A 25565-nucleotide genomic window follows, 5' to 3' on the forward strand; every position below is an offset into this window, starting at 1 on the left:
TGTTGAATAGTAAGAAAAGCAAAAGCAAAGTGTAATTCCAAAAGATGGTACAAAGAATGACCAGAAAACTGAATATGAAAAATTAGAAAATTCCACACAGTTGGGAGAAATTTGCATTCCAATCAACCAAAGTATAGAGATCACAGCCTTTGGTAGAGACACCAATAGGGTAAGGCCTTAGTGGCTAAATTAGCCTTGTAGTAGGTGCTCGGCTAGCTCAGACTCTTAAATTAGCCTTGTAGTAAAGGCCATTTTAACTTTAGACCTATACAAAAAAAGGTTAACATAATCAAGCTGATAAACAAGTAACTTAACTGCTAACAGAAAAAAATAAGACAAACACACTAAAAAATGCTCGTATCTACAACATTAACAGTGTTCAGTATCCCATCAAAACTCACTAAACATATGGGGTGCCTGGGTGGCTCAGTCAGTTGGGCGTCCAACTCCTGGTTTTGGCTTGGATCCTGATCTTGGAGTTGTGAGACTGAGCCCTAAGCTGAGTTCCATGCTCAGCACAGAGTCTGCTTGGAATCTTTTTTCTCTTCCTCACCACAAGCACATTCTCTTTCTCTCTAAAATAAATATATAGGGCACCTGGGTGGGTCAGTCAGTTAAGCGTCTGCCTTCGGCTCAGGTCATGATGATTGAGCCCTAAGTCAGGTTACCTGCTTAGTAGGGAGTCTGCTTCTGCCTCTGCCCCTCCCCTTCACTTGTGAAGGGCTCTTTCTGGCTCTCTCTCTTTCTCTCTCTCTCAAATAAATAAACTCTTTAAAAAAATAGATAAATAAAATCATTAAAAAAAAAAAAGTCACTGAAGATGCAAAAAAGAAGGGAAATGCGACCAATAACCAAGAAAGAAACTGTTCAATAGAAACAGACATAGAAATGACAGAAGTGACAGAATTAGCAAAGGATGTTAAAAGTCTTCTGAAATATGCCCAACACATTCAAAGTTTAAAGAAAAACACGAACACCGTGAGAGAAAGAGATTTTATACCTATATATTTATATAAACAGACAACAATCAATAGAAAAAAATAGTCTAAAAATAACATACACATATTTATATATTAATAAATGAATTATAAATATAATATATGTATATATTTATAAATTATAAATATAAATTTATATACTTATACATTTATAATTTATAAACATAAAAATATAAATTATATATTTATATATTATTTTATATATAAGATTTTATATATGAGATATTTATATATTATATATAATACACATTCTATACACACATAAACATACATATATAATATACATATATATTTAATATATAATATTAAGTATTATATATAAAATATTAAAATATTTTAAGACATAATGGCTGAAAATTTTCTGAATTTCATGAAAATTATAAGCCCATAAATCCAAGAAATTCAACAAATCCCAAGCAGGATAAACATAAAGAAAACCACACCAAGGGGCACCTGGATGGCTCAGTGGGTTAAAGCCTCTGACTTCCGTTCAGGTCATGATCTCAGGGTCCTGAGATCAAGCCCCGCATCGGGCTCTCTGCTCAGCAGGGAGCCTGCTTCCCCCACCCCTGCCTGCCTCTCTGCCTACTTACGATCTCTGTGTCCGTGGAATGAACAAAATCTTGAAGGAAGGAAGGAAGGAAGGAAGGAAGGAAGGAAGGAAAGAAAGAAAGAAAGAAAGAAAGAAAGAGAAAACCACACCAAGACATATTATCAACTAGTCACTAGAAAGAAAAAATCTTAAAAGCCATCAGAGGAAAAAGCAGCATTATGGAGAATAACAAAGAACAAACCAGAGGACAATAGGACAAAGCGTTTAAACTATTAAATGAGAAAAGGCTATCAATATAGAATTATATATCCAAAAGGAGAACCCTTCAAAAATAAAGGCAAAAAAAAAAAAAAAAGCTAAAACAAATATGAACTAAGAGAATTTGTCACTACAAAAAATTCTTTAGGCAGAAAGAAAATGGTATCACATGGAAATAGGGAAAGAAAAGAAAGAAGAGCAAATGCTAAGTATGTGAGTGAATATAAGAATTTTTTTACTTATTTTTAAATTGCTTTAAAATTTGATTGATAGAAAAATTGGAACTCTGTTCATTTCTTGGTGGAAATGTCAACTGGTACAGCTCTAAGGAAAACAGGATGATGAGTCCACAGAAAATTAACATGGATGATGAACACATTATGTTAAGTGAAGTAAGCCAGTGACAAATACTGTATGATTCTGCTTATACGAGGTATCGAGAATAGTCAAATTCACAGAAATAGAAAGGGGCTGGTGGAAGGGGAGAATCGGGGGCTTAAATTAATAGGTAAAGTCCCAATCTTGCAAGATGAAAGAGTTCTGTGGACGGATGGTGGTGATGGTAACACAATAATGTGTATGTCCTAAATGACAGCCAAGTGTACAGTGAAAAATGGTTAAGATGGGGGATGCATGATTGGCTCAATCAGTAGAGCATGTAATTTTTTTTTTTTTAAAGATTTTATTTATTTGACAGACAGAGATCACAAGTAGGCAGAGAGGCAGGCAGAGAGAGAAGGAAGCAGGCTCCCTGCTGAGCAGAGAGCCCAATGGGGGGATTGATCCCAGGACCCTGAGATCATAACCTGAGCTGAACGCAGAGGCTTTAACCCACTGAGCCACCCAGGTAGAGCATGTAACTCTTGATCTTAGGGTCATGAGTTCAAGCCCCATGCTGAGTGTAAAGCCTACTTAAATTTAAAAAAAAAAAAAATTTTTTTTAAAGATTTTATTTATTTATTTGACAGAGATCACAAGTAGGCAGAGGCAGGCAGAGAGAGAGGAGGAAGCAGGTTCCCTGTTGAGCAGAGAGCCCGATACGGGGCTCAATCCCAGGACCCTGGGATCATGACCTAAGCTGAAGGCAGAGGCTTTAACCCACTGAGCCACCCAGGCGCCCCTTAAAAAATATTTTTAAGTGATGTAGGTTTTATGTGATGGGTGCTCTACCGCAATTAAATAGTAATGAAGAAATATATGACTATTCAAAACAAAAATAACAGTAGAGGGGATTATTAGTAAAACATAAAGTTGATACATGTATGGCAACAAAAGCATAAAAGGGAGGAGAAAAAAAAGTATTCTAAGATTTATACATTATTCATAGTATGGAATAATATTGGAAGGTAGACTATGATAAGTTAAAATTGCACACTGTAAACCCTGAAGCAACCAATTAAAAAAAGAAGTACCGTTAATAAGCCAAAATGGAGATAAAGTGGAATGCTTAAAGAATACTCAATGTATCTAAAATAAGGCAAGAAAAGAGAGAAAAGATTAATGAGGACAAATAGAAAAGCAAACAGTCGGTTGAGCCGACTCCTGATTTTGGCTCAGGTCATGATCTCCGGGTTGTGGGATCAAGCCCCAAGTCAGGCTCCATGCTGGGTTAGGGGCCTGCTTGAGACCCTCTCTCTCTTCTCCTCTCTCACCCTCTCTAAAAAAGAAAAAGAAAGAAAAAAAAAGAAAAGCAAATAGGAAAAAAGTGGCAAGATGGGTAGATTTAAACCAAACCAACCAAATTAATATTTATATTAAAAGTAAATGGTCTAATCACTCTAATTAGAATGTAGAGATTGACAGACTGGTTAAATAGAAACAATTACATGCTATGTACAAGATACTCATTAATAATAAAAAATGGAGTGGGCACATTAATATAAAAAATGCAAAAAAAAAAAGGAGACTTCAGAACAAGAATACTGACAGGGATAAAAAAGGACATTACACCAAGATAAAAGGATCAATTCATCAAGAAGATATAACCATCCTAAATGTGCTGCATGCACCTAAAAACACTGCTTCAAAATATTCACGTATTTTACTTCACAGCAAAAACTGGGAGAACTTCAAGGATAAATAGATAAATCTGCAATTAGAGCCAGAGATTTTAATACCCCTCTCTCAATAATGGACAGACTAAGTACAAATGCAGGAGGGATATAGAAGGCATGAACAACTTTCAATCAAGTTTATCCAATTGATATATATAAATGTTCTACCAAACAAAAGCACATTACACGGGCCATATATATAACAATATGCTGGGCAATAAAATAAGTCTCCAGAAGTATCAAAAGACTGAAATTATATTGCATATAGTCTCTAACCACATGGAATTAAGTTAGAAACCAAAAGGAGGAGGAGACACAGCCTTCACCAAAGCCACAGCCTGAGGCTCAGTCTCCTCCTTTGGCTATGCCTGGGATCTGCTGCCAGGAAGCTTTGACTTCACAGCTGCTTGTGTCATCTCAGGTTTCTTACCTCCAGAAAAAAAGAAAAAAAGATACCTCACAACCTGAAAATTCATTTAGGAGATTGAAATTAGGGACTTCTTTCAAATCTGGACATGGCTGAGAAGCAACAAGACCCAACAGGCCAAATATTATAAATAAAATACACCAGTTGAAACTAGTACTTCTGGGAGAGTCTGCCGTTGGCTAATGAAGCCTAGTTCTTTGTTTCATGAATTTCAAGACGGTACCATTGTGGCTGCTTTTTAACCCAAGCCGTCTACCATGATAATGTAACTGTGAAGTCTGAAATAGGAGATACAGTGGTCAAGAATGACACTACAGCCTAGCACCCATGTACTACAGAGGAGCACAGGAAGCCATAGTTGAATATGAGAGCTCCAATGAGGAGTCCCTTGCAAGAGCAAAACACTGGGTTAAAAAAAACCTCAAAGGAAAACAAGTCCTAACACTGTCATAGCTTTACCAGGAAATAAAGCTGACCTAGAATAAAAGGGCTATAGATTCACAGGAAGCACAGCCCTATGAAGATGACAAGTTTATTATTCATGGAGACATCAGCTAAAACCTCAATGTATGTGAATGAAATATTTACAGTTATGGCTAAAAAGCTGCCAAATAATGAACCACAGAATCTAGGAGCAAATTCTGCCCAAGAAGAGTAGCAGAACTTACTGAACCCACACAGCCAACCAGGGGACAGTGTAATTAAACCTCCAATTTGAGCTAGCTGGACTATTCTTCTGCTTCCTAAATGTAAACAGCAGTGAAACTGATGCACCTAACCAGTCCAGTCCAGTCTAACTTCCAAAAAGAGGCTTATGATGGTCTTTTTTTTTTTTTTTTTAAGATTTTATCTATTTGAGAGACAAAGAGAAAGAGTGGGGGTGAGGGGGACCCAAAAGGACAAAGCCACCCAGGGACCCAGAGTCCAGTTTCTTTCTTTCTTTCTTTTTTAAAATTTTATTTATTTATTTGCAACAGAGACACAGTGAGAGAGGGAACACAGGCAGGGGGAGTGGGAGAGGGAGAAGCAGGCCTTCCGCCAAGAATGGAGCCCAATGTGGGGCTTGATCCCAGGACTCTGGGATCATGACCCAAGCCAAAGGCAGCTACCTAACAACTGAGCCACCCAGGTGTCCCAGAGTCAAGCTTCTAATACAGAATTATTTTAAATGTTTCAAACTTAATTTTTAATAATGTGTATGTGTCCCTCTGCCTGTTTCAGCAATACAAGAAAATGAGAGCTGTGTGTCTACTTGCTTTACTGAAAGGTTAGGGGAAATCACTTCTCATCACCAGAGATCTAACAAATCAGACTTTGAACTTACTGATTTAGACTTTGCAAAAAGATTTTTTTTAAAAAAGGAGGTTCTAAGGATGCTTATAGTTTGCCACAGTAACTCAGACAAACAGTAATTTCTCCTAGTATCTACCTTTAAAGCATATATTCCACTTCTTAAGAAATTAACAGGGTCAGCTGGCTGGCTCAGTCCACGGAGCATGCAACTCTTGATCTTGAACCCCACGGATGTAGAGAATACTTAGAAATACAATCTTTTTTTTTTTTTTAAAGATTTTATTTATTTATCAGAGAGAGAGATGGGGAGAGAGCGAGCACAGGCAGACAGAATGGCAGGCAGAGGCAGAGGGAGAAGCAGGCTCCCTGCTGAGCAAGGAGCCCGATGTGGGACTCGATCCCAGGACGCTGGGATCATGACCTGAGCGGAAGGCAGCTGCTTAACCAACTGAGCCACTCAGGCATCCCTAGAAATACAATCTTAAGGGACACCTGGGTGGCTCAGTTGATTAAGCAGCTGCCTTGGGGCTCAGGTCATGATCTCAGGGTCCTGGGACTGAGCCCCACATGGGGTTCCCTGTTCAGCAGGGAGCCTGCTTCTCTCTTTCCTCTCTGCTTCTCCCTCTCCTCCCCACTTGTGCTCTCTTCCACTCTCTCTCTTAAATAAAATCTTCAAAAAAAAAATATAAAATCATAAAACAAAACAAATTAACCACAAGAAAACTGTCCCAGTGGATGTTCTGGGTAGCTCAGTCGGTTAAGCAACTGTCTTTGGCTCAGGTCATAATCCTGGGGTCCTAGAAGCGAGTCCACATTGGACTCCTTCTTCAGCGGGGAGCCCACTTCTCCTTCGGCCTGCTGCTGCCCCTGCTTGTGCGCTCACACTCACCCTTTCTGACAAATAAATAAATAAATAAATAAACAATCTTTTTAAAAAAAGAGAGTCCCATATCTTCAAGCTAAAGAATGAGTATTAGTGGCATCTAAACTATAACTAGTTCTGTTATTTTAAAAATAGCCTTTAAGGTAAGGGTGCCTGGGTGGCTTAAATTAGTTAGGCATCTGCCTTTGACTCAGGTTATGATCCCAGAGTCCTGGGATGGAGTCTCGTGTGGGGCTCCTTGCTCCTCCTGGAGTCTGCTTCTCCCTCTACCTCTCTTAACACTCATTTTTTCAATCTTTCTCTCTCTCTAATAAATAAATAAATAAATAAATAAATAAAATCTTTTAAATAAATAAATAAAATAAAATAGACTTTAAAAAATCAAATGTGGGGCACCCAGGTGGCTCAGTGGGTTAAAGCCTCTGCCTTTGGCTCAGGTCATGATCCCAGGGTCCTGGGATTGAGCCTCACATCAGGCTCCCTGCCCAGCATGGAGCCTGCTTCCTCCTCTCTCTCCACCTGCCTCCCTGCCTACTTGTGATCTTTGTCTGTCAAATAAGTAAATTAAATCTTTTTTTAAAAAATCAAATGTAACCATAGTTAGCTTTAGGAATATGAAACTGTAAAATGCATCTTTGTGGGGGAGGGGCAGAGGAAGAGGGAAAGGTAGAATCTCAAACAGGCCCACACCCAGCATGAGCTTGATGTGGGACTTGATCCCACAACCCTGAGAACATGACTGAGCTGAAATCAAGAGTCTGACCTTTAACATACTAAGCCACCCAGGCACCCCATGATAAATGCATCTTAATGAATAGCAATTCCTGCAAACATGTGAGCTCTGCAATAAAAATGAAGCAAACCAGATGTGACTCTGTTTACTTACTGAGTTTGATTTTGTTTAGGGGCTAAAAGGGGGCTTTTGTTTCCTTTGGACACAATAAAGTCAATGCACTAACAATATGTACATTTAAACTTATTTTAAATTCAATCTTCAACTGTATTGTAAGTAGGGTACTACACTGAAGCTTCCATATATGTTTACTACTTTTCTGTAACACTAAGAGTTGTTTAAAAGTTTATGAACTGTACGGTTACTAAAACAGCTAATTATTTCCTCTCTCCTCCTTTGAAAGGAAGGGTTTCAATTATTCCTATATGGCCAGAACCACCATAAACAGGATACCTGTAATCTGTCACATGAATGTTGCAATATATTGGTAATCTTGCAGCCTTGTTTTCCCAAATTCATGTTATTTTGATCCGTTCGATATACTGCACTAATTGTTTTAGGTATTTCCACTATGTGTCAGAAATGATTTCATCTATTAAAGTGCTGAACAGTTAGCAGAATTTATACATCTACAGCAATTCAGAATTAGTAAGGAAAACAGTTCACCAGTATTTAGTTTGATATTGAGATGCCCAGGGTGGAATAAAATAGTACAAAAAGAAAAAAAAAGGGCAGTAAAAAATTTCTGGAAAATCTCCCAAAACCTTAAAATCAAACAATGTATGTCTAAATAACTAAGGTGTCAAAAAGGAAATTAAAAATATACTGAACTAGATGGAAATGAAAATAAATGTCAAAATTTATAGAATAGAAAAAGATCTAAAATCAACGACCTAAGCTGCCATCTTAAAAAGCTAAGAAGGAAGAGGAAATTAAAATCAAAGCAAAAGGGAAAGAAATAATAAAGAACAGAAATCCATGAAACAGAAAGTAGACAAATAAACAACGAAACGTCTTCTTTCCAAAGGTCAGTAACATTGATGAATCTCTGTATTGATCATGAAAGAGAAAAAGCACACACTATCAATACTAGGAATAAAAGAGTTGGGGGGTGTTGTATGGGTGGCTTGGTTAGTTAAGTGACTGACTCTTAATCTCAGTTCAGGTCTTGAGTTCAAGTCCTATGTTGGACTCCATGCTGGGTATGGAGCCTACTTAAAAAAAATTTGGGGGGTGCCTGGGTTCAGTCAGGCATCTGCGTTTGGATCATGCTATGATCTCAGTGTCCTGGGATCGAGCCTCACACCTGGCTCCCTGCTTAGCAAGGAGTCTGCTTCTCCCTCTCCCTCTCTCCAACATCTCCCCCACTCTGCCACTCATGTGGTCTCTCTCTCTCAAGTAAATAAAATCTTTAAAAACAGAAAAATTTTTAAATAAAATAAAAAATTATTTTAAAAAAGGAATAAAAGGAACATTACTATACAACCTCTACCTATGAAGAGCACAATAAGAGAATATTTGAGTGATTTTATTCCAATTATCCCAATAAATTAAACAACTTAAATAAAATAGCTAAATTCTTAGAAAGAAAAAAATGACCAAAACTGACAAAAGAAAAAATAGAGTATCTGAATAGCTCTGTATCTTCAATTTGTAATTTAAAAAAATTTAAAGCCTTCCATATAAAAAACCTCAGGCCTTTTATTGTTGAATTCTATTGTATATTTAAAAAAATAATATTGGTGCTACACCATCAGAAAATAGAGAAGGAAGTATTTCCCAATTTTTTTACAAGGCTAGAATTGGCCTGACACCAAAACCCAAGTGAGCCATCACAACAAAAGAGAAGTACAGACCAATATCCCTCATGAACTGAGAAGTAAAAATCCTTAACAAGATACTAACAAATTAAACCCAGTAATATTTCAAAAAGATAATGCATCATGACCAGGTGATAGATTTACTGGAATTATCAACATATGTATTGTACCATACTGACAAAATAAAGTAAAAAAATCAAGATTCTCTTAGAATAGATACAGAAAAAGCTTTTGACAAGATTTGGGGCACCTGGGGGGGTGATCACATGGTTGGGCATCTGCCTTCATCTTAGGTCATGAACCCAAAGTCCTGGGATTGAGCCCCACATCAGGTTCCCTGCTGAGCAGGGAGCCTGCTTCTCCCTCTCCCTCTGCCTACTACTCTCCCTGCTTATGCTCTCTCTCTCTCTATGAAATATACAAAATCTTTTTAAAATTTTTAATTAAATAAAATTAAAATGGGCAAGATTTAAGCAGATGCTGCACAAAGGAAGATAAACCAGACCCCAAAAAGCACATGGAAAGATGCTCAACACCATCATCAGGGAAATAACCCATTAAAACTACAATGAGTTACCACTACACACCCACCAGAATCTCTGAAATTAAAAAGACTGACAATACCAAGTGTTGGTAATGATGTGGCAGGGACAGAATTCTCATACACTGCTTGTAAGAATGTAAAACAGTATAACCACTTTGGAAAACAGTTTGGTGGTTTCTTAAATTCAACATACACCTACCATATATCCAGGAACCCAAGAGAAATGAAAACATGTTCACACAAAGTCTTGTATACAGATGTTCATTATAGTTTTATTTATCTTAGCCCAAAATTAGAAATGGCCCCAATGCCATAAAAATGTGAATGGCTAAACAAATTTTACTACTCAGCAACAAAAAGGAAAAAATTACTGCCATGCACAATATGGATAAATGTCACTGATATAATGCAGTGAAAGAACCCAGATATCAAAAAGACCACTTGGTTTCATTTACATAAAATTCTAGAAAATCTATATAGTGAAAAAAAAAATAGATCACTGGTTTGCTGAGTCTGGGTATAGGTGAGATAGAATAATTCCAAATAGCACTGCATGGGTATTTTGGGAAATGATGAAAATACTCTATATTTTGACTGGGGTGGTGGTTACATGGGTATACAGAATTGTCAAAACTCAATGAAGTTGATTTAAAAAGTCACTATGAGGGCACCTGGGTGGATCAAGACCAACTCTTGGTTTCAGCTCAAGTCATGATCTCACAGTCTCAGGCCCCACACTCAGTACAGAGTCTGCTTGAGATTCTTTTCCCTTTTCCCATACCCCTCCCCCACCAAAATAAATAAATAAATATTTTTAAAAATCACTATGAAATAGTACTATAATAATTCCTCTTTTACCTGTAAAAAATTAAAGCACCAGGGTTAAAACACCCGTGTTACCGTTTTTATAGAATAATTGTTACCTCTAACTCAAAAAGTATGGGGAAATTCTTTGAGACTTTATATAAATGTATGATATTAGGTTTTGGTTCTCAGATAATCAATAAATTTTTATGGACTCATTGCTCCAAGAACACAGCAGCAACTTCGAGAATTGAATATTAAGAGCAGCTATACAGAAAAAGAATTGTTTTGATTTTTTTTTTGCTTATATTCTTCCAAATAGGTAATTTTACATATAGAATTTTATTTTCCTAATAATTTATATTCATTGAAAGAAATCTGAATAATATTCACAGTATTGTTATATTCTATTTTTATCCAAATATATAATTTCTAGTGATGTACGCAAATCAATTAAATCTAAAAGGATTTAAATTAAATTAAATCCAAAAGGATTTTAAGAAACAAGTATTTTTCCTTCTCAAATACTTTCCCTCCTCAAAGAAAGAAAGAAAGAAAACCACAGCACTCAGAAACTAACTTATCCAAGAGCCAGGATTCAAACCCCAATAGTTTTACTCTAATGCCCACATTCTTAGCCACTATATCACTCTGCCTCTATAAAAGTAGGATATACCTATAATCTCTTTTCTTCCAGATAATGGATATCTATTCATGAACATGTACTATTTTATAATTAGAAAAAATACATATACTTAAAAAGACAGAGACTATTCAGGACCTCTCTCCAAGATGACAATCTATTAATCGGAACATGTTGGATAACTTTGTTGATCTTTATGAAGTCATTCAACTGTTTTAGCTTTCAGTTCACATTCTTTATCTTGTTCACAAATACAACAAGTAAAACTTCATCAAGTTTTGCAGAAAGTAAGATATACTGTATCTACAGCATTTCTTTGATCTACCTAATGGATCTGTACGAAGGACATAAATTTGTCATAAATTCATGCTAGTTCCCAGAGACTACCGTTTCCTCTTTTGTGTTTATACACCATCCTTTTAACAATCTGGGCTAGACCAGAAGCTACAGCAAATAATTCCCAGATTATCCAAAGATTACAAACAGAAGTTCAGCAATCACTTAAGTAAATTCTTCTACTGCACTAAACTATAGATTATCACAGAAGGGAGGCCCTAAACTCAATTAAAATACTAAGGTCCTTTTATATAATTCCCTTATGTATTCTGCACTTCAGTTTCCTCCTATCAGTATTTGCTTGACCTTCTCCGGAGTGGAAGTAATTCTTCTTGACCAAGAAGACAGAAATAAGAGAAGGTAACTAATTCTACTTTCTACAATCTGTTAATGTTTCCTTCCCTACCCAGCAGCAAGATTACACCTGCTCTAAACATAACAGAAAAGCCTTTCACTGGCATTTTCTGAGGGTCTCCAGTAACTCTGAGATTTCTAGTTTCTGAGTTTATTCTTATGGGTTCTGTCACTCTTCATCCTTGGTTTTATATCCTGGTTTTTATCTTCAGTACTTCTAACTGGACAGCTACTTTTGCTGTCACAATGACCTCTTCAGGCACTTCTTTCTTCCTCACTGGAGTCACTTATAATTGTACTGCCAAATTTGCATTACTTAGTATTTCCCATTTCTCTTGAGAATACATCCCAATTTCTCTAAAAACAGGTTATAACCTTGGCATGGGACACCTGGGTGGTTCGGTTGGTTGGGCATCTGACTCTGATATGGGTTCAGGTCACAATCTCAGGGTCCTGGGATGGTGCTCAATGGGGAGTTGGCTTATGATTCTCCCTCTCTCTCACAAATTAATTAAAAAAAAAAAAGCTATAACCTTGGCATAATTACCCTGACATTGCTTTAAATTTGTCTGAAACCCAGTTAAAAATTCCTTTCAGAAGTGACTTCCCTCCCAAAATCAGTTTTATTACTGTGTAGTCACATCTCCTCTTTACTGAAATTGTAGTGCCCAATTTGATCATCTATCTCATTGTTTGTATAAGAGCTAACATTTCCTATGGATGTACTATATAACAAGCACTATATTAAAAGACTTCCTATATATTCTTAGATTAAATCCTTGTGAACCTAATGAGGAAATACTATCATTATCTAATTTTATTGGTAAGGTGGCAAAGATTTAAGTAACTTGACTAAAGCCACATAGTTACTAAATAAAAGAGCTACACTCTGAGCCCAAGTCTGTCTGAGTTAAAAAACAAAACAAAACGAAATCCCAAGTTTTTTCTACTGTATCTCCTAGCCATTCACACATAGGCTGACTTTGAAGAGGGTGGAGAGTGAGATGTCTCAGTTTAAGGTGGCTTATAAAATGCAATGATTTAAAAAAAATAAACGTATCAAATTTTGTAAATCATGTATCAGAACTATTTCAAATTAATTACCTTGTAAGCTTTAAAGTTTGGGAAGTTTTCTTACAGAACAGTTTCTACAACTTTTTACTAGTCTTCTTTTTTTTGTTTTTTAATTTAATATTTTATTGGGATGCCTGAATGGCTCAGTGGGTTAAGCCACTGCCTTTGGCTCAGGTCACGATCCCAGGATCCTGGGATTGGGTCCTACATCGGGCTCCTTGCTTTGCAGGGAGCCTGCTTCTCTCTCTGCCTCTGCCTCTGCCTGCCACTCTGCCTGCTTGTGCGCACTCTCTCTCTCTCTCTGACAAATAAATAAAATCTTTGAAAAAAAAATAAACTATTTTATTTATTTATTTATTAGAGAGAGAGAAAGCAAGCTCATAAGGAGGGGAGAGGCAGGCAGAGGGAGAGAAGATAGGCTCCCTGGCAAGCAAGGAGCCCCACATGGGACTCATTTCCAGGACCCTGAAATCATGACCCGAGACGAAGGCAGACACCTGACTGACTGAGCCACCCCAGGCATCCCTACTAGTCTTTTAAGTATCTTCAATACCGGTCAAATATTCATTTTTGAGAATCTTTTTTAAGGGGCTACAAATCAAGGCTTATTGAGTGATAGTAAAGTTTACTGAAAGATAAAGAGTACAAAGCTCCTAAATAGAAAGGGGACCTGAGAGGGTTGCCCAAGAATAATTTCTATTTTGGAAACAGCATGGTCATTTGGAACCAATTCCTATAAATCAGAAACAGTGATTTAGGGTGATATAATATCTTAGTACATGAGGGCATGGCTTTGGAGTATGACAGTCATAAATTTGAGTTAGAACCTTACCCCCCTAACTTCTACTAAATTATTTAAATTCTCTGAACCCTACTTCTCTCATCTGAAAAGGAAAAAAGGGAATCACTTCTTGGCCTCCTGGCTAAGATGAAGTGAAAAGGAAGAAAATATCATCTATTTCACAACCACTGTGAAGATTAAGTGAATCTGGCTGTATGTATGTTACATATATATACACATAATACACATGCGAGGATTTGGGTGGCTCAGTCAGTTAGGTGCCTGCCTCCAGCTCAGGTCATGATCCTGGGGTCCTGGGATCTAGTCCCATGTCAGGCTCTCTGCTCAGGTGGGAGTTTGATTCTCCCTCTGCCCCTCCACCCTCCCCCACTCATGCTCATGTGTGCTCTCTCATTCACAAAAATAAATAAAATCCTAAAAAAACCCATACATGCATGATAAATAATAAACATTTTTCTCCTCTTCTCTACTGTTATTTTATTTATGTATTTATTTTTACTATTTATTTGACAGAGGGAGAGAGTGTGCTCGCAAGCAGGGAGAGGGGCAGGCAGAGGGAGAAGCAGACTCCTGGCTGAGTAGGGGGCCGACACAGGGGGAGTCATCCCAGGACCTGGAGATCATGACCTGAGCCGTGGCAGATGCTTAACCTAATGGAGCCACCCAGGTGCTCCTCTACTGTTATTTTAATCATTATTTCAAACTCTGAACCACATATGATAAATCTGTCACTTATAAAATTTGTAAGAAAGCAAGAGATTTTCGGTTTATCCATTTTGCAGCTATTGATTTTTTGCTCTAAATTATATGAAACAGTATTTTGACATTAGTGAACGTCAGTGGGCAACTTACCTGTGGAAACCATCTTTCAAAACTTCTTGCCTCAAAATAATTTCTGAACAAGTAGCCCTTATGCCTATAAGAATCAGAAGATTTCTTAAAATAAAATAAGCGCTCAGTTGAAAGAACATTTAAATAATTAGAAAATAATTGCTTGAATAGGCTTTACTTGCCTGGAAAATCTAACCAACCTATAAACAAAAGAAAAGCTTTTAAGACTTAAAGAATTTGAGCTATCTAAAAAGCTACTTCTAATATAGCAGAGGCATTTAGAACATTGACCTTGGAGTAATACTGCCTAATTATAACCCCAGTCTGTCCCTTAAAGCTATGTGACTTTGGACAAGATAGTTTATTTCTCTGCTATTTGTCATGAGTATTTTTATACATGTAGAAGCCCTTAGAACAGGGCTTACCAGATAGTAAAAGCTCTGTATAAGTGTGTGTCATTAATACTGTTTTTTCAGATGATCCCAGGACACCAAAAGGAACAGACTGGCTAAAGAGCCAGGAAATCTCAGTTTTAATCCTGGTTCACTGAAACTGTATTTTAGATACATACTGCCAACTTTTGTATTCTATCGTCCATACCTGTAAAACTGAGAAAATAGTACATTTACACCTTGTGGAGATGTTGGGAAGGTTTAAAACAGAGAAACAAAAACTTGAGGGTTTTCAAAGATCCAAAGGGTTCCTTTTAAACTTAGAATAATCTAAAATCTCACTGTAATGACACCATGCAGAATTCAGATGTTAAAACTATTATTCAAGGTCAGCATCATAAAATTAAAAATTCAGGGGCACCTGGGTGGCTCAGTCAAACGTCCAGTTCTTGATTTCAGCTCAGGTCATGATCTGATCAGGTTGTGAGATCAGCCCTGAGACAGGCCCTGCGCTGGGTGTTGAGCCTGCTTAAGATGTTCTCCCAACTCCAAATAAATAAATAAATAAATAAATAATTCCATTACTAATGACCATCAACTGTTCTGGGTACCCTGCTATATGGAACATTAATCCATTTTGAAAAGCTGGAAGTGCACTAACATTAAAACAAACACAAAAGGGATGACTGGGTAGCTCAGTAGGTTAAGCCGCTGCCTTCTGCTTCATCCCAGGGTCCTGGGATCAAGTCCCACATCGGGCTCCTTGCTTAGCGAGGAACCTGCTTCTCTCTCTGCCTCTGCCTGCACTTTGCCTGCTTGTGCTCTCTCTCTCTCTGACAAATATTTTAGTATATGTGCTGCCGAAGTGAGCACTCTCTCTGACAAATAAATAAAATCTTAAAAAAAAAAACAACCAAAAAAACCCCAAACACAAAAAAACCCATACACTATTATGTATTGCTAAGTCTATTAGATTCATTCCTGAAAAGACACACACACACACACACACACACACAAAGATATGAGAACACCAAAATTTACAAGGAAAGGAAAAATAATATTTATTAAATGATATCCATGACAAATCCTCTACTTGGGGCTTTCACATATTTTAACTCTCACAACCCAGCAAAATAGGCGAAATTACTGCCATTTGCACATGGGAAGAAACTGATTAACAAACAGTTCTCACTGGCTCCAGGCCATACCACTAAGTAAGTTACTGATTAGAAGCAAAATCTCCTAGAGATTTAAAGCTTAAGATATTTCGACCTTCCTAGCTGTCTAAAAAAAAACCCTTATTTGCTTCAGAGACCATATATAATCATTCCCTAAAAATACCTTTGGGTATCTTTTTTACAAATCCAGATGTTTCACTATGTTTAATTTTAATAGGGGTGGAGAGTCAGGATTTATATCTATCTAGAACTTAAATTAGAAAAAAAATCAGATTAATAGGCTTAAATTCTGTTGGGATGTATACTGGAGAATACTAAACCCCTTTCATCTCAGGATGGTAGAAAGGTTAATTCACAAACAGTATAGCAAATAGATAATTCATAATTTTTTAAAGCAAAAATACCATTTTCTTTTTTTTTTTTTAAGATTTTTATTTATTTATTTATTTGATAGAGACACAGCTAGAGAGAGAGGCAGGCCTCCTTTTTCTTTCTTTTTTTTTTTTTAAGGTTTTTATTTATGTATTTTCTTATTTGACAGACAGAGACAGAGCTAGACAGAGGGGCAGGCTCCTCGGAGCAGAGAGCCCAATGTGCGGCTCCATTCCAGGACCCTGAGATCACGACCTGAGCCAAAGGCAGATGCTTAATGACTGAGCCACACGGGTGTCCCAAGCAAAAATATCATTTTCAAAATAAATTTGCTGCATCTGAATTGACCGTCAAGATTTTTCCTCCCTTTTTTTTTTTTAATTTTTCCTCTTAAATATTACTTTATTTGATTACAGCGGCGGGAACAGGCTCTGGAAATTGACCTCTTTTTAATGATAAAAAACCAGGGCTGGAAGAGCCTTTAGAAATCACCAAGTCCAGAGCACCTGGGTGGCTCAGTGGGTTAGGCCGCTGCCTTCAGCTCAGGTCGTGGTCTCGGGGACCTGGGATCAAGTCCCGTGTTGGGCTCTCTGCTCGGCGGGGAGCCTGCTTCCTCCTATCTCTCTCTGCCTACTTGTGATCTCTCTGTCGAATAAATAAATAAAATCTTAAAAAAAAAAAAAAGTCCAGCTGTTTAAAAATTCATTTTGGCTTCATAATACTTCGAGTAAATCTGGAAACCTAAAATGTGAAGACACAAATCAGTGATTGACCCTAGTCTAATATTCTCACTTTACAGGTGGAGAAACTTAACCTAATTTGTACTACTTTCCTTATTGTAATTACTACGGCACTTCCCCACTACTCTGCAAGTTTTGCGAGGGTTGGGGCCATATTTAGCTCAGCGCTGGATCTACAGCGCCTAGCACAGCACTTCGGCCCTCCGAGTCAGACCCAAAGAAATGAAATCAACTCACTTGCCCAGCCTGTAGTTAGAAGAAAAGCCCCAGCCCAATCCAGTCTATTACAAAAACTTTTTTGTTAAATAAAACTAGTTGTTCACCCCTTCCTACGCCCTCACCCCGTCAGTCTCTCCATTCTGGACTGGGATTCTCACACCCCATAGGGCACTGTGGCCTTGCTGATCCTCTCAGGGGTCCCAAGCTTCATGCATCCCAAGACACTTGACGGCTGTACTGCCTTCCCGATATTTTAGTAATAGTACGGCCAGTAACTACCTCTGAACGACAAAACCCGACTCTCCAGAGACCCAAGAGACGCCTCGGAGCAGTGGCTAGGCGGGTGGGAAAGGTGGGAAGCACGTGACCTCCATTCTTAACCTCCTCCAGGTCACCCAGCAGGTTCTAGGTTCGCGCGACGAGAGGCACACCTTGGAGGACCTAGGAGTCTGGACTGCCCCCCACCCGCCGGTCCCCCAACCCCGTCCCTCGTTTACCAGCGTCGGTGGGGGTGGCAGTGAAGGCCGTGGCGGGTGTGGTGAGTCCAGCCGCCTCCCAGAGGTGCAGCCAGGCCACCGCCTGGACGACCACGGCCGTGACAGCCAGGACGCTGGAGAACGCGCTCCCCAGAGCGCGCGGGGACGAACTGCGGACTGAGGAGCCCGAGCACGTCTTATGCCGCTCCTAGAGCGTGCTGCCACGGAGTCAGTGACCGGCACGGAAGACAACGATGCGCGCCTGCGGTCCTGCGGTTACCCCGGTCCCCGCAGCCCTGGTCCCCCCGAAACTTCCGGCGTTGCGGGAGGCTGCAACCTCACCTCCGTCTTTGCTCCCCTGTCACCCCGCCCCTCGCCGTCGGGTCAGGGGGCGGGGCAAAGAGCGGCGCACGCGCCGTGACGTACGCCTGGGCTGTTGCTGTGGGAACAACTCCCTGGGCCCCCATCCAGACCCGAGCTCTGGAGCAGTCCTGCGAGCGGTGTCGGGGAGCTCCCTGTCTCCACCTCCACTTCCAGGTACTTGCGGATTCGGCCCTCCTGCGGGGGAATTCACCCCACAGTCACGTCTGCGGGGCTATGGCTGTCGCCTCTTCCTGCAGCGCCAGGCTCCGCCCGGCCTCAAAGTCGAGTTAAGTTCTCTGTGCATTGCGGTTGGGGGGAAACAAGTCCCTCACGGCGGTTTTAAGCTCTTCCCAGCCGCAGAAGATCCACTTTCTCTATTTCTCTAAGGATAAGAAAGTCAGCCTTGCCGTAGCGGGGACATGAGTTTGGGAGAGGATCGTTTCTCGGTTGGCAAAATCCGTACAGTTTTAGGTGCTGTGGGGGATGTTTAGTAAAATTATGGTGGTCACTGATTCCTGGGGAGAAAAGTATTAATGCCTATGAGGAGGAGTTAGGTAAATGTGTGGTCTGTCTTCTTGAATTAAAGTGAATCTGTAAGTAGGCCTGGATGCAGACTGGAGCTAGGACAGGTGTTTGCAAGAGGAAAGATGTCAGAATGTACCATCGGAAAGTGAAAATAGCAGTATAGGGACGCCTGGGTGGCTCAGTTGGTTAAGCAGCTGCCTTCGGCTCAGGTCATGATCCCAGGGTCCTGGGATCGAGTCCCACATCGGGCTCTTTGCTCGGCAGAGAGCCTGCTTCTCCCTCTGACTCTGCCTGCCTCTCTGTCTGCCTGTGCTCGCTCGCTCTCTCTCCCTCTGTCTCTGACAAAAAAATAAAATCTTTAAAAAAAAAAATAGCAGTTCCCAGTTTGGGAAAATTTTAAATAAAACTGCTATTGTATGGATAACCACAGTTCATTTTAATATTCACCCATTGAAGGATATTTGGGTGGTTCCCAGTTTGGGAAAATTTTAAATAAAAAAAAAATAGCAGTATAAGCATGATATTAAGAAATATGGAGATAAATTTTGGAAGAAACACTTAAAAGAATTGAAGCTGGTTGACTATGAAGAGAGGAAGGGCAGGGGACAACAGTTTTTTTGTTATAATCCTCAGAATTATTTTACATTTTTAACCGAATATAAACATATTAGTACAAATGAAAGTTAAAAAAATTTTTTTAAGATTATTTATTTATTTATTTATTTATGAGAGAAAGAGAGAGAGGCGCAGAGTCGGAGAAGCAGGCTCCCCGCTGAGCAGGAAGCCCAATGCAAGACTCAATCCCAGTACCTGGGATCAAAGGCTGACGCTCAACCATCTGAGCCCCCCACATGCCCCAAAAGTTAAATTTTAAAAAGAAAAACCATTGTTATCAGTTGCATACATCAGTCATGAGTACAGCCATTTGCTTGAGTGTGTGGAATTTATATTGTGCTCAAAAGGATCTCTTAGAAAGCTTACTAACCAGATTTTAATGACATAAACTGGGAGTATTATTTGAAGAAGGGGGGGGTGGGATCGTTTGTGTCAGATCAGAGCACAGTAATTTGAAATGGCAGTTCTTTATGATTAATTTCTTAAGAGTAAAAATTCTGATGTTCAACAATAAGAAGTGAAAAGTATAGGTGATGGTATATCCATAAGACAAAACACTTGACAGTCATAGAAATGTGTGTTTTAGTAAAGCATCGAAGGACAGAATCACGTAAGTTATTACATTAACAAGGCAGGAAATAGATGTATAATGTAAAACCTACTATACTAAAAAAAAGTATATGTAGAAAAAAACAAATCAAAGGTAATCATTATATATATGTTTCTTCCTCCTCCACCTCCCCCACCCTACTTCCAGTCTTCTCCAATGTACTGTGTTCCTATGGTGATTCTCTAGAAAAATCAAGTTTATGAAGGTATCATCACTCTATACTCCTTTACCTTTAGGTTCCTTGACATTTGCAAATCTTCCTGAGAATATCAAAGTCCTACCCAAAGCAGTCGCTATAATTAAGCATATTTTGGCACTGGGCACCGACAAGAGGGAATAGAAAGTATTAACTGCAAAATAGCTGTGTTTCTTGTAACTGAGAAAACAGAGAGACAAATAAGTTGAAATAAAAACGATGTAAACTTTATTGACTTGTATATGTAGAGGTTGAATCTGTACCGGGTCTGCATTTTTTTTATCAGACCTGTAGACTAGAAACACTTAAAGGATATACAGAGGCTGTGTCTTATATTAGTAGATTAAATTAAATTTTTTAAATGATTGTATTTATTTATTTGAGAGAAAGCTTGTGTGTGCGCGAGTGAGCGAGGGGAGGAGCAGAGGGAAAGGGAGAAAAGCAGGCTCCCCGTTGAGTGCAGAGGGCAGTGTGGGTCTCTGAGATCATGACCTGAGCGGAAACCAAGGTCAATTGACTGAGCCCCCCAGGTGCCCTTAGTACATTAAATTAAACAAGTATGTATGGTATTTTGCTGGGATATTCTGGTGAACAGTGGATATGTTCCCTGCCCTCATGCAGCATATACAATGGAAGGGAAGATAGGTGATTCAATAAGTAATCATAGAAAAATTGGTGAGTAAAATGGGAAAGTACAGAGGAGACAGACCCAGTCTGATGAACCTCTCAGGACTTAATGTTTAAGGTTTAAAAAATCATAGTATCTTGCCATAGAGGGTGCTTGTACGTACTTGTTTAATTGATAAATAAAAAGATCCTGTAAGTTGATTCTTGGCCTGACTCGGGTTCATGTACAATCTTTGGTTAAGAATGCAGTACACTGGGGCGCCTGGGTGGCTCAGTGGGTTAAAGCCTCTGCCTTCAGCTCAGGTCATGATCCCAGGGTCCTGGGATCGAGCCCCACATCGGGCTCTCTGCTCAGCAGGGAGCCTGCTTCCTCCTCTCTCTGACTGCCTCTCTGCCTACTTGTAATCTCTGTCTGTCAAATAAATAAATAAAATCTTTAAAAAAAAAAAAAAAAAAAAGAATGCAGTACACTAAGAGGTCCAGACAACTGCACTTCCAGGCTCATGTGTGAACAAACCTACACACCTCATTGAACCAGGGATCCAACAACTAAGGATAACCCCAGGGCTATACTGAATGTTCAGGGCAGCTCTCAAAGTATTGAAGTTGATGGGCTGAGCATGCATCTCTAGAACTAGACTAGAGCCAGATCTGCTGGGGAGAAGGGGTACTGGGGAGTGTGATTTATTCAACACTTATATTTTTTTCCCCTTTAGCAGGAAGTCATTATGTGACTAACATATTTTCATCAGATTTCCTCTGATTTGCCCTGAAGTGCATGTGAGAATGATGTGCACTGCCAAGAAATGTGGAATTAGGTTCCAGCCTCCAGCTATTATCTTAATCTATGAGAATGAAACGAAGGGAAAACGTCGCCAACGCATCATGCCAGTCCGAAACTTTTCAAAGTTTTCAGGTACCTCATGTTTTATCTTGCTTCCTATCTTAAATATTCTCTAAATCACTTTTTAAGAATGATTTCAGTTTTGTAATAGAGCACCATGGCCTTCAGAGTTAGACAGCCTCTGGTTCAAATCATGACTATCAGGGTAGGTAGGTAAACCCCAGCTAAATTGTCAGTGAGCTTCAGTCTCCTGATCTGTAAATGGATATTGATAATCCCATCCTTTCAGAATTGTGATATGGGTTAAATGAGATTGCATTCTTCAATAATACTGACTCCCTTCTCTCCCTCCAAATGTGTTTTGTATTTGTCTTGATATTTTCTTGATATTTTCTTAGTCTTGATATTTTCTTGGTACCAGTACTAATATCTGAAACTGTAATAAATCCTTTTCACCTTAGATGTTTTCTCCAGTTGCAAGTGTTTGACATCTCCTTAAAGTGATTTTTAAGTTAAGAAAATAAAAAATGCATCCCTCTTTCCCCCACCACACTCAAAGCTTGATATAAAAGAATAATAGTTCTGCAAAATTATTCATTCTGAAGCAGTCACTTAGCTACTTGGCTCTCACAGCAGATAATGTTTTCAGTAGTTTGTGATGTGTTTGTTGTGTGTGGTATATAATTTTGTTTTTCTCTCCTAGATTGCAACAGAGCTGCTGAACAATTAAAGAATAATCCGCGACACAAGAGTTACCTGGAACAAGTGTCCCTGAGGCAGCTAGAGAAGTTATTCATTTTTTTACGAGGTTACTTGTTGGGGCAGAGTTTGGCAGAAACAATGGAACAAATTCAACGGGAAACAACAATTGATCCTGAGGAAGACCTGAACAAACTAGATGATAAGGAACTTGCTAAGAGAAAGAGCATCATGGATGAACTTTTTGAGAAAAATCAGAAGAAGAAGGATGATCCAGATTTCGTTTATGACATTGAAGTTGAATTCCCACAGGATGAACAGTTGCAGTCTTGCGGCTGGGACACAGAGTCAGCTGACGAGTTCTGATACCAAAAACTCAAAGAATTAATTGAGCTAGCAGAAACTGCATGTTTATACAAAGGATGTATAAACATGGTTCTAGAAAAATCTTTAAAGAACACTAAATGTACGTGTTGGGTCAAGTTTGGATTGACCATGTTACTTTTCAAAACCAGGACATGTATCTACTGTGTAGATTCATGAGGAATATACAAAACCAGAATATAGGAATCTGCCTTTAAGGAGCTCACAATCTAATTGGAAGATAACTCAGAAACTTGTGAAAAGCTAATTAACAGAATTAGGCAACAAAAAGATTAGAGCCAGATGCTTGATAAAAGTTAAAGGGGGTCAGAGCCTAGATGATGATAGGGTTAGAATAGTCAGGGAAGACTGAGTCCTTTAGTAGAGAGATGGGACTTTGTCTGGTCCCCGAAATGGTAGTGTTTGGATAGAAGTTTATAAGGTTCCAGATGAGAGAAGCTGGGAGAAAAAAGGGGCTTTGGGGAGGGTAGTGGTAAGGAGATGGGGACTAGAACATTTTATTTGAGGAACAGTAAGCAAATTATAGTTTGGTAAGATTGGAGGGTATTTATTGTTACCAGGGGATTACCCTGTGTGCATTGTGTTTTTATATGTATTGGACTGTGGAGTAGGAGACCAGCCCTACAGAATGCCCTGCAGCTGCAAGGGGTGTCATCTGATAGACAGTAGGGGAATTCTGCCACTCCAGGATCAGGAAACCTGTACTAAAGATACTCTGAAATCCTGAAGGTCTTCCCATAACTGAAGTGGTTTGTTTGTAAAATGGGAAATCTAGCCATAATGAATAAATAGGCATTGCCAGTTTAGGCCTATTCATGTGTTTAGATCTACAAAGAGAAGATCTTTGTTGAACCAGGTTAAATGTGTACAGATACAACTTTCTTCTCATTAGAATGTTGTTTAATTGGCAGATATTCCATGTTTTCTGCAAGGAGATTAATACTCATTAAATAAAGCTGTAAAAATTATTCACTCTTTCCACCTATTCATTTCCACTGTCTTTACCAGTAAAAGCCCCATGAAAGGGGTCACTCTTATAGTGGTATCATCAGGGGCTTAAGATGGTCAGGCATCATATGTATATTTGCCAAAGGTAGGAAAAAAATTTCAGAATCAGAGATCTCCTATATCTACACAGTATTTCATTGTACAGATGTAGATGATACATTTTAAAAGTTGACCTTAGGTTGTTTTTCCTTTCACTGTTACAGCAACGCCACAGCAAATAACCTTGTATATTCTCTGTTTTGTGCACTTATAAAACTATAAAATGCCTAGAAGGGAATTGCTGGGTATGTCTGTTCCAAATTTTAATAGATAATTGCTAACTTGTCCTTCAAAGAAGTTCATTCATTCATCCATTCATTCAGTATGTGTACTTAATGAACACATATTACATGCTGAGCTGTATTATTCTGGAGTCTGAGTACGTAGCAGTATACACAACAAAGTCCTTGCCTTTACAAGGTTTACAATCAAGTGGCAGAAGAGAGACATTAAACATAAATACATAGAATAATGTCACATATGTGCTTGGAATTAAAAACGTGGTAAAAAGACAGTGATGGAGGGGTTGGGAGCCACTTTTTTTTGACAGTGATCAGAGAATGCCTCACTGTAGAGGTGGGACATTTGAGTAAAGACCTGAAGGAGGTTAAGCAAGAAATGATGTGCATTTCATGAGTTGTAGAGAAAGGTAGGTGTGTGGGCCCCCAGGCCTGGAATGTGCTTGGCTTACCGAGGAATAACAAGGACACAGATATGGCTAATACAGACTGAGGAGGAGAATAATGGTAGGAAATGAGGTTGGAGTGTTCTTACCAATGCATAGTACTTCCATGAAGGCTGTACCAACTTAAACTGTTGGCAGTACATGAAGGTACCCATTTTCCCCACATGCGCATCAACAGATAGTGTTCTCAAACTTGTTGATCTTTGCCAATTTTATAATCTAAAAAGGGCACCTCATGGTTTTAATTTCTATGTCTTTTATTATGAGTGGGATTGAGCATTTTCGTACACTTAAGGACAATTTTTTATGACAACATGTCATTTGCTCATTCTTCTGTTGTGTTACTGGTCTTTTTCTTACTGATTTGTAAAAAGTTCTTTATTAGGGCACCTGGGTGGCGCAGTTGGTTAAGCGTCTGCATTCAGTGCTGGACATGATCCCAAGGTCCTGAGATTGAGCCCCGTATTGGGTTCCCTGCTCAGCAGGGAGTCTCCTCCTCCCTCTCCCTCTGCCTGCCATTCCCCCTGCTTGTGCTCTCACTGTCGAATAAATAAATTCTTTTTAAAAAAAGTTCTTTATTAAGGAGAATAGACCTTGGTCTGTGATATGAGTTGCAGATCCATTACCTTTGTCATTTGTGTTTTGACTTTATGATACTGTTTCCGGGCAGATTTTCTTCAAGTCAAATTGATCAATATTTTTCTCTGTGTTTCTGCATTTTTGTCATACTGAGAGAGGCATTCTTCACTCCAAGTTTTGTTTTGTTTTTTTAAATTCCATGGTATTGGGGCACCTGGGTGGCTCAGTGGGTTTAAGCCTCTGCCTTTGGCTCAGGTCATGATCTCAGGGTCCTGGGATGGAGCCCCACATCTGGCTCTCTGCTCAGCGGGGAGCCTGCTTCCTCTCTACTCTCTACCTGCCTCTCTGCCTACTTGTGATCTCTGTCTGTCAAATAAATAAATCTTTAAAAAAAATTCCATGGTATTTTCTACATAGAAATTTATTTTGGTATAAGATAAAAGATATGAATCCCAACCTTACTTCCCGATGCCCATACAGCTTTCCTGCACTACTATATACCGAATTACCTATCTTTCCCCCATTGAGTTGAAGTGCATGCTTTATTATATACAAGTTCCCATATGTGTCAGAATAGTTATCTTTTGATTATATTAATGTCATCTAT

General features: G+C 38.9%; 2 protein-coding genes across 7 annotated transcripts in view; one reads left to right on the plus strand and one right to left on the minus strand.

Annotated features, from left to right (window-relative positions):
- PIGX (phosphatidylinositol glycan anchor biosynthesis class X) overlaps nt 1-17992 on the minus strand; it is a gene marked incomplete at its 5' end in the record, with an annotated part of 36458 nt that extends 18466 nt beyond the window's left edge. Inside the window, 2 exons of the mRNA XM_082722612.1 lie at nt 14429-14492; nt 17806-17992. Coding sequence (XP_082578738.1) covers nt 14429-14492; nt 17806-17992 — 251 coding nt within the window. The remainder of the gene's footprint in view (nt 1-14428; nt 14493-17805) is intronic.
- On the plus strand, nt 17978-23615 carry CEP19 (centrosomal protein 19). 6 transcript variants are annotated; one of them, XM_082700448.1, is made up of 4 exons: nt 18193-18321; nt 20045-20102; nt 21440-21636; nt 22268-23615. In XM_082700448.1, exons 3-4 carry the CDS (start codon nt 21507-21509, stop codon nt 22627-22629), a joined length of 492 nt encoding a protein of 163 aa, XP_082556574.1. In that variant the 5' UTR covers nt 18193-18321; nt 20045-20102; nt 21440-21506; the 3' UTR covers nt 22630-23615. The 6 variants fall into 6 exon arrangements, with proteins under 6 accessions (XP_082556571.1, XP_082556573.1, XP_082556572.1 ...); XM_082700449.1 differs by having other exon boundaries at nt 18196-18321; nt 20045-20968; nt 21187-21636; XM_082700445.1 differs by lacking the exon at nt 20045-20102 and having other exon boundaries at nt 17978-18321; nt 21496-21636.
- The last annotated feature ends 1950 nt before the right edge of the window (nt 23616-25565 follow it).

The sequence above is a fragment of the Mustela nivalis genome (genome assembly GCF_964662115.1).
Source record: "Mustela nivalis genome assembly, chromosome: 1".
NCBI lineage: Eukaryota > Metazoa > Chordata > Mammalia > Carnivora > Mustelidae > Mustela > Mustela nivalis.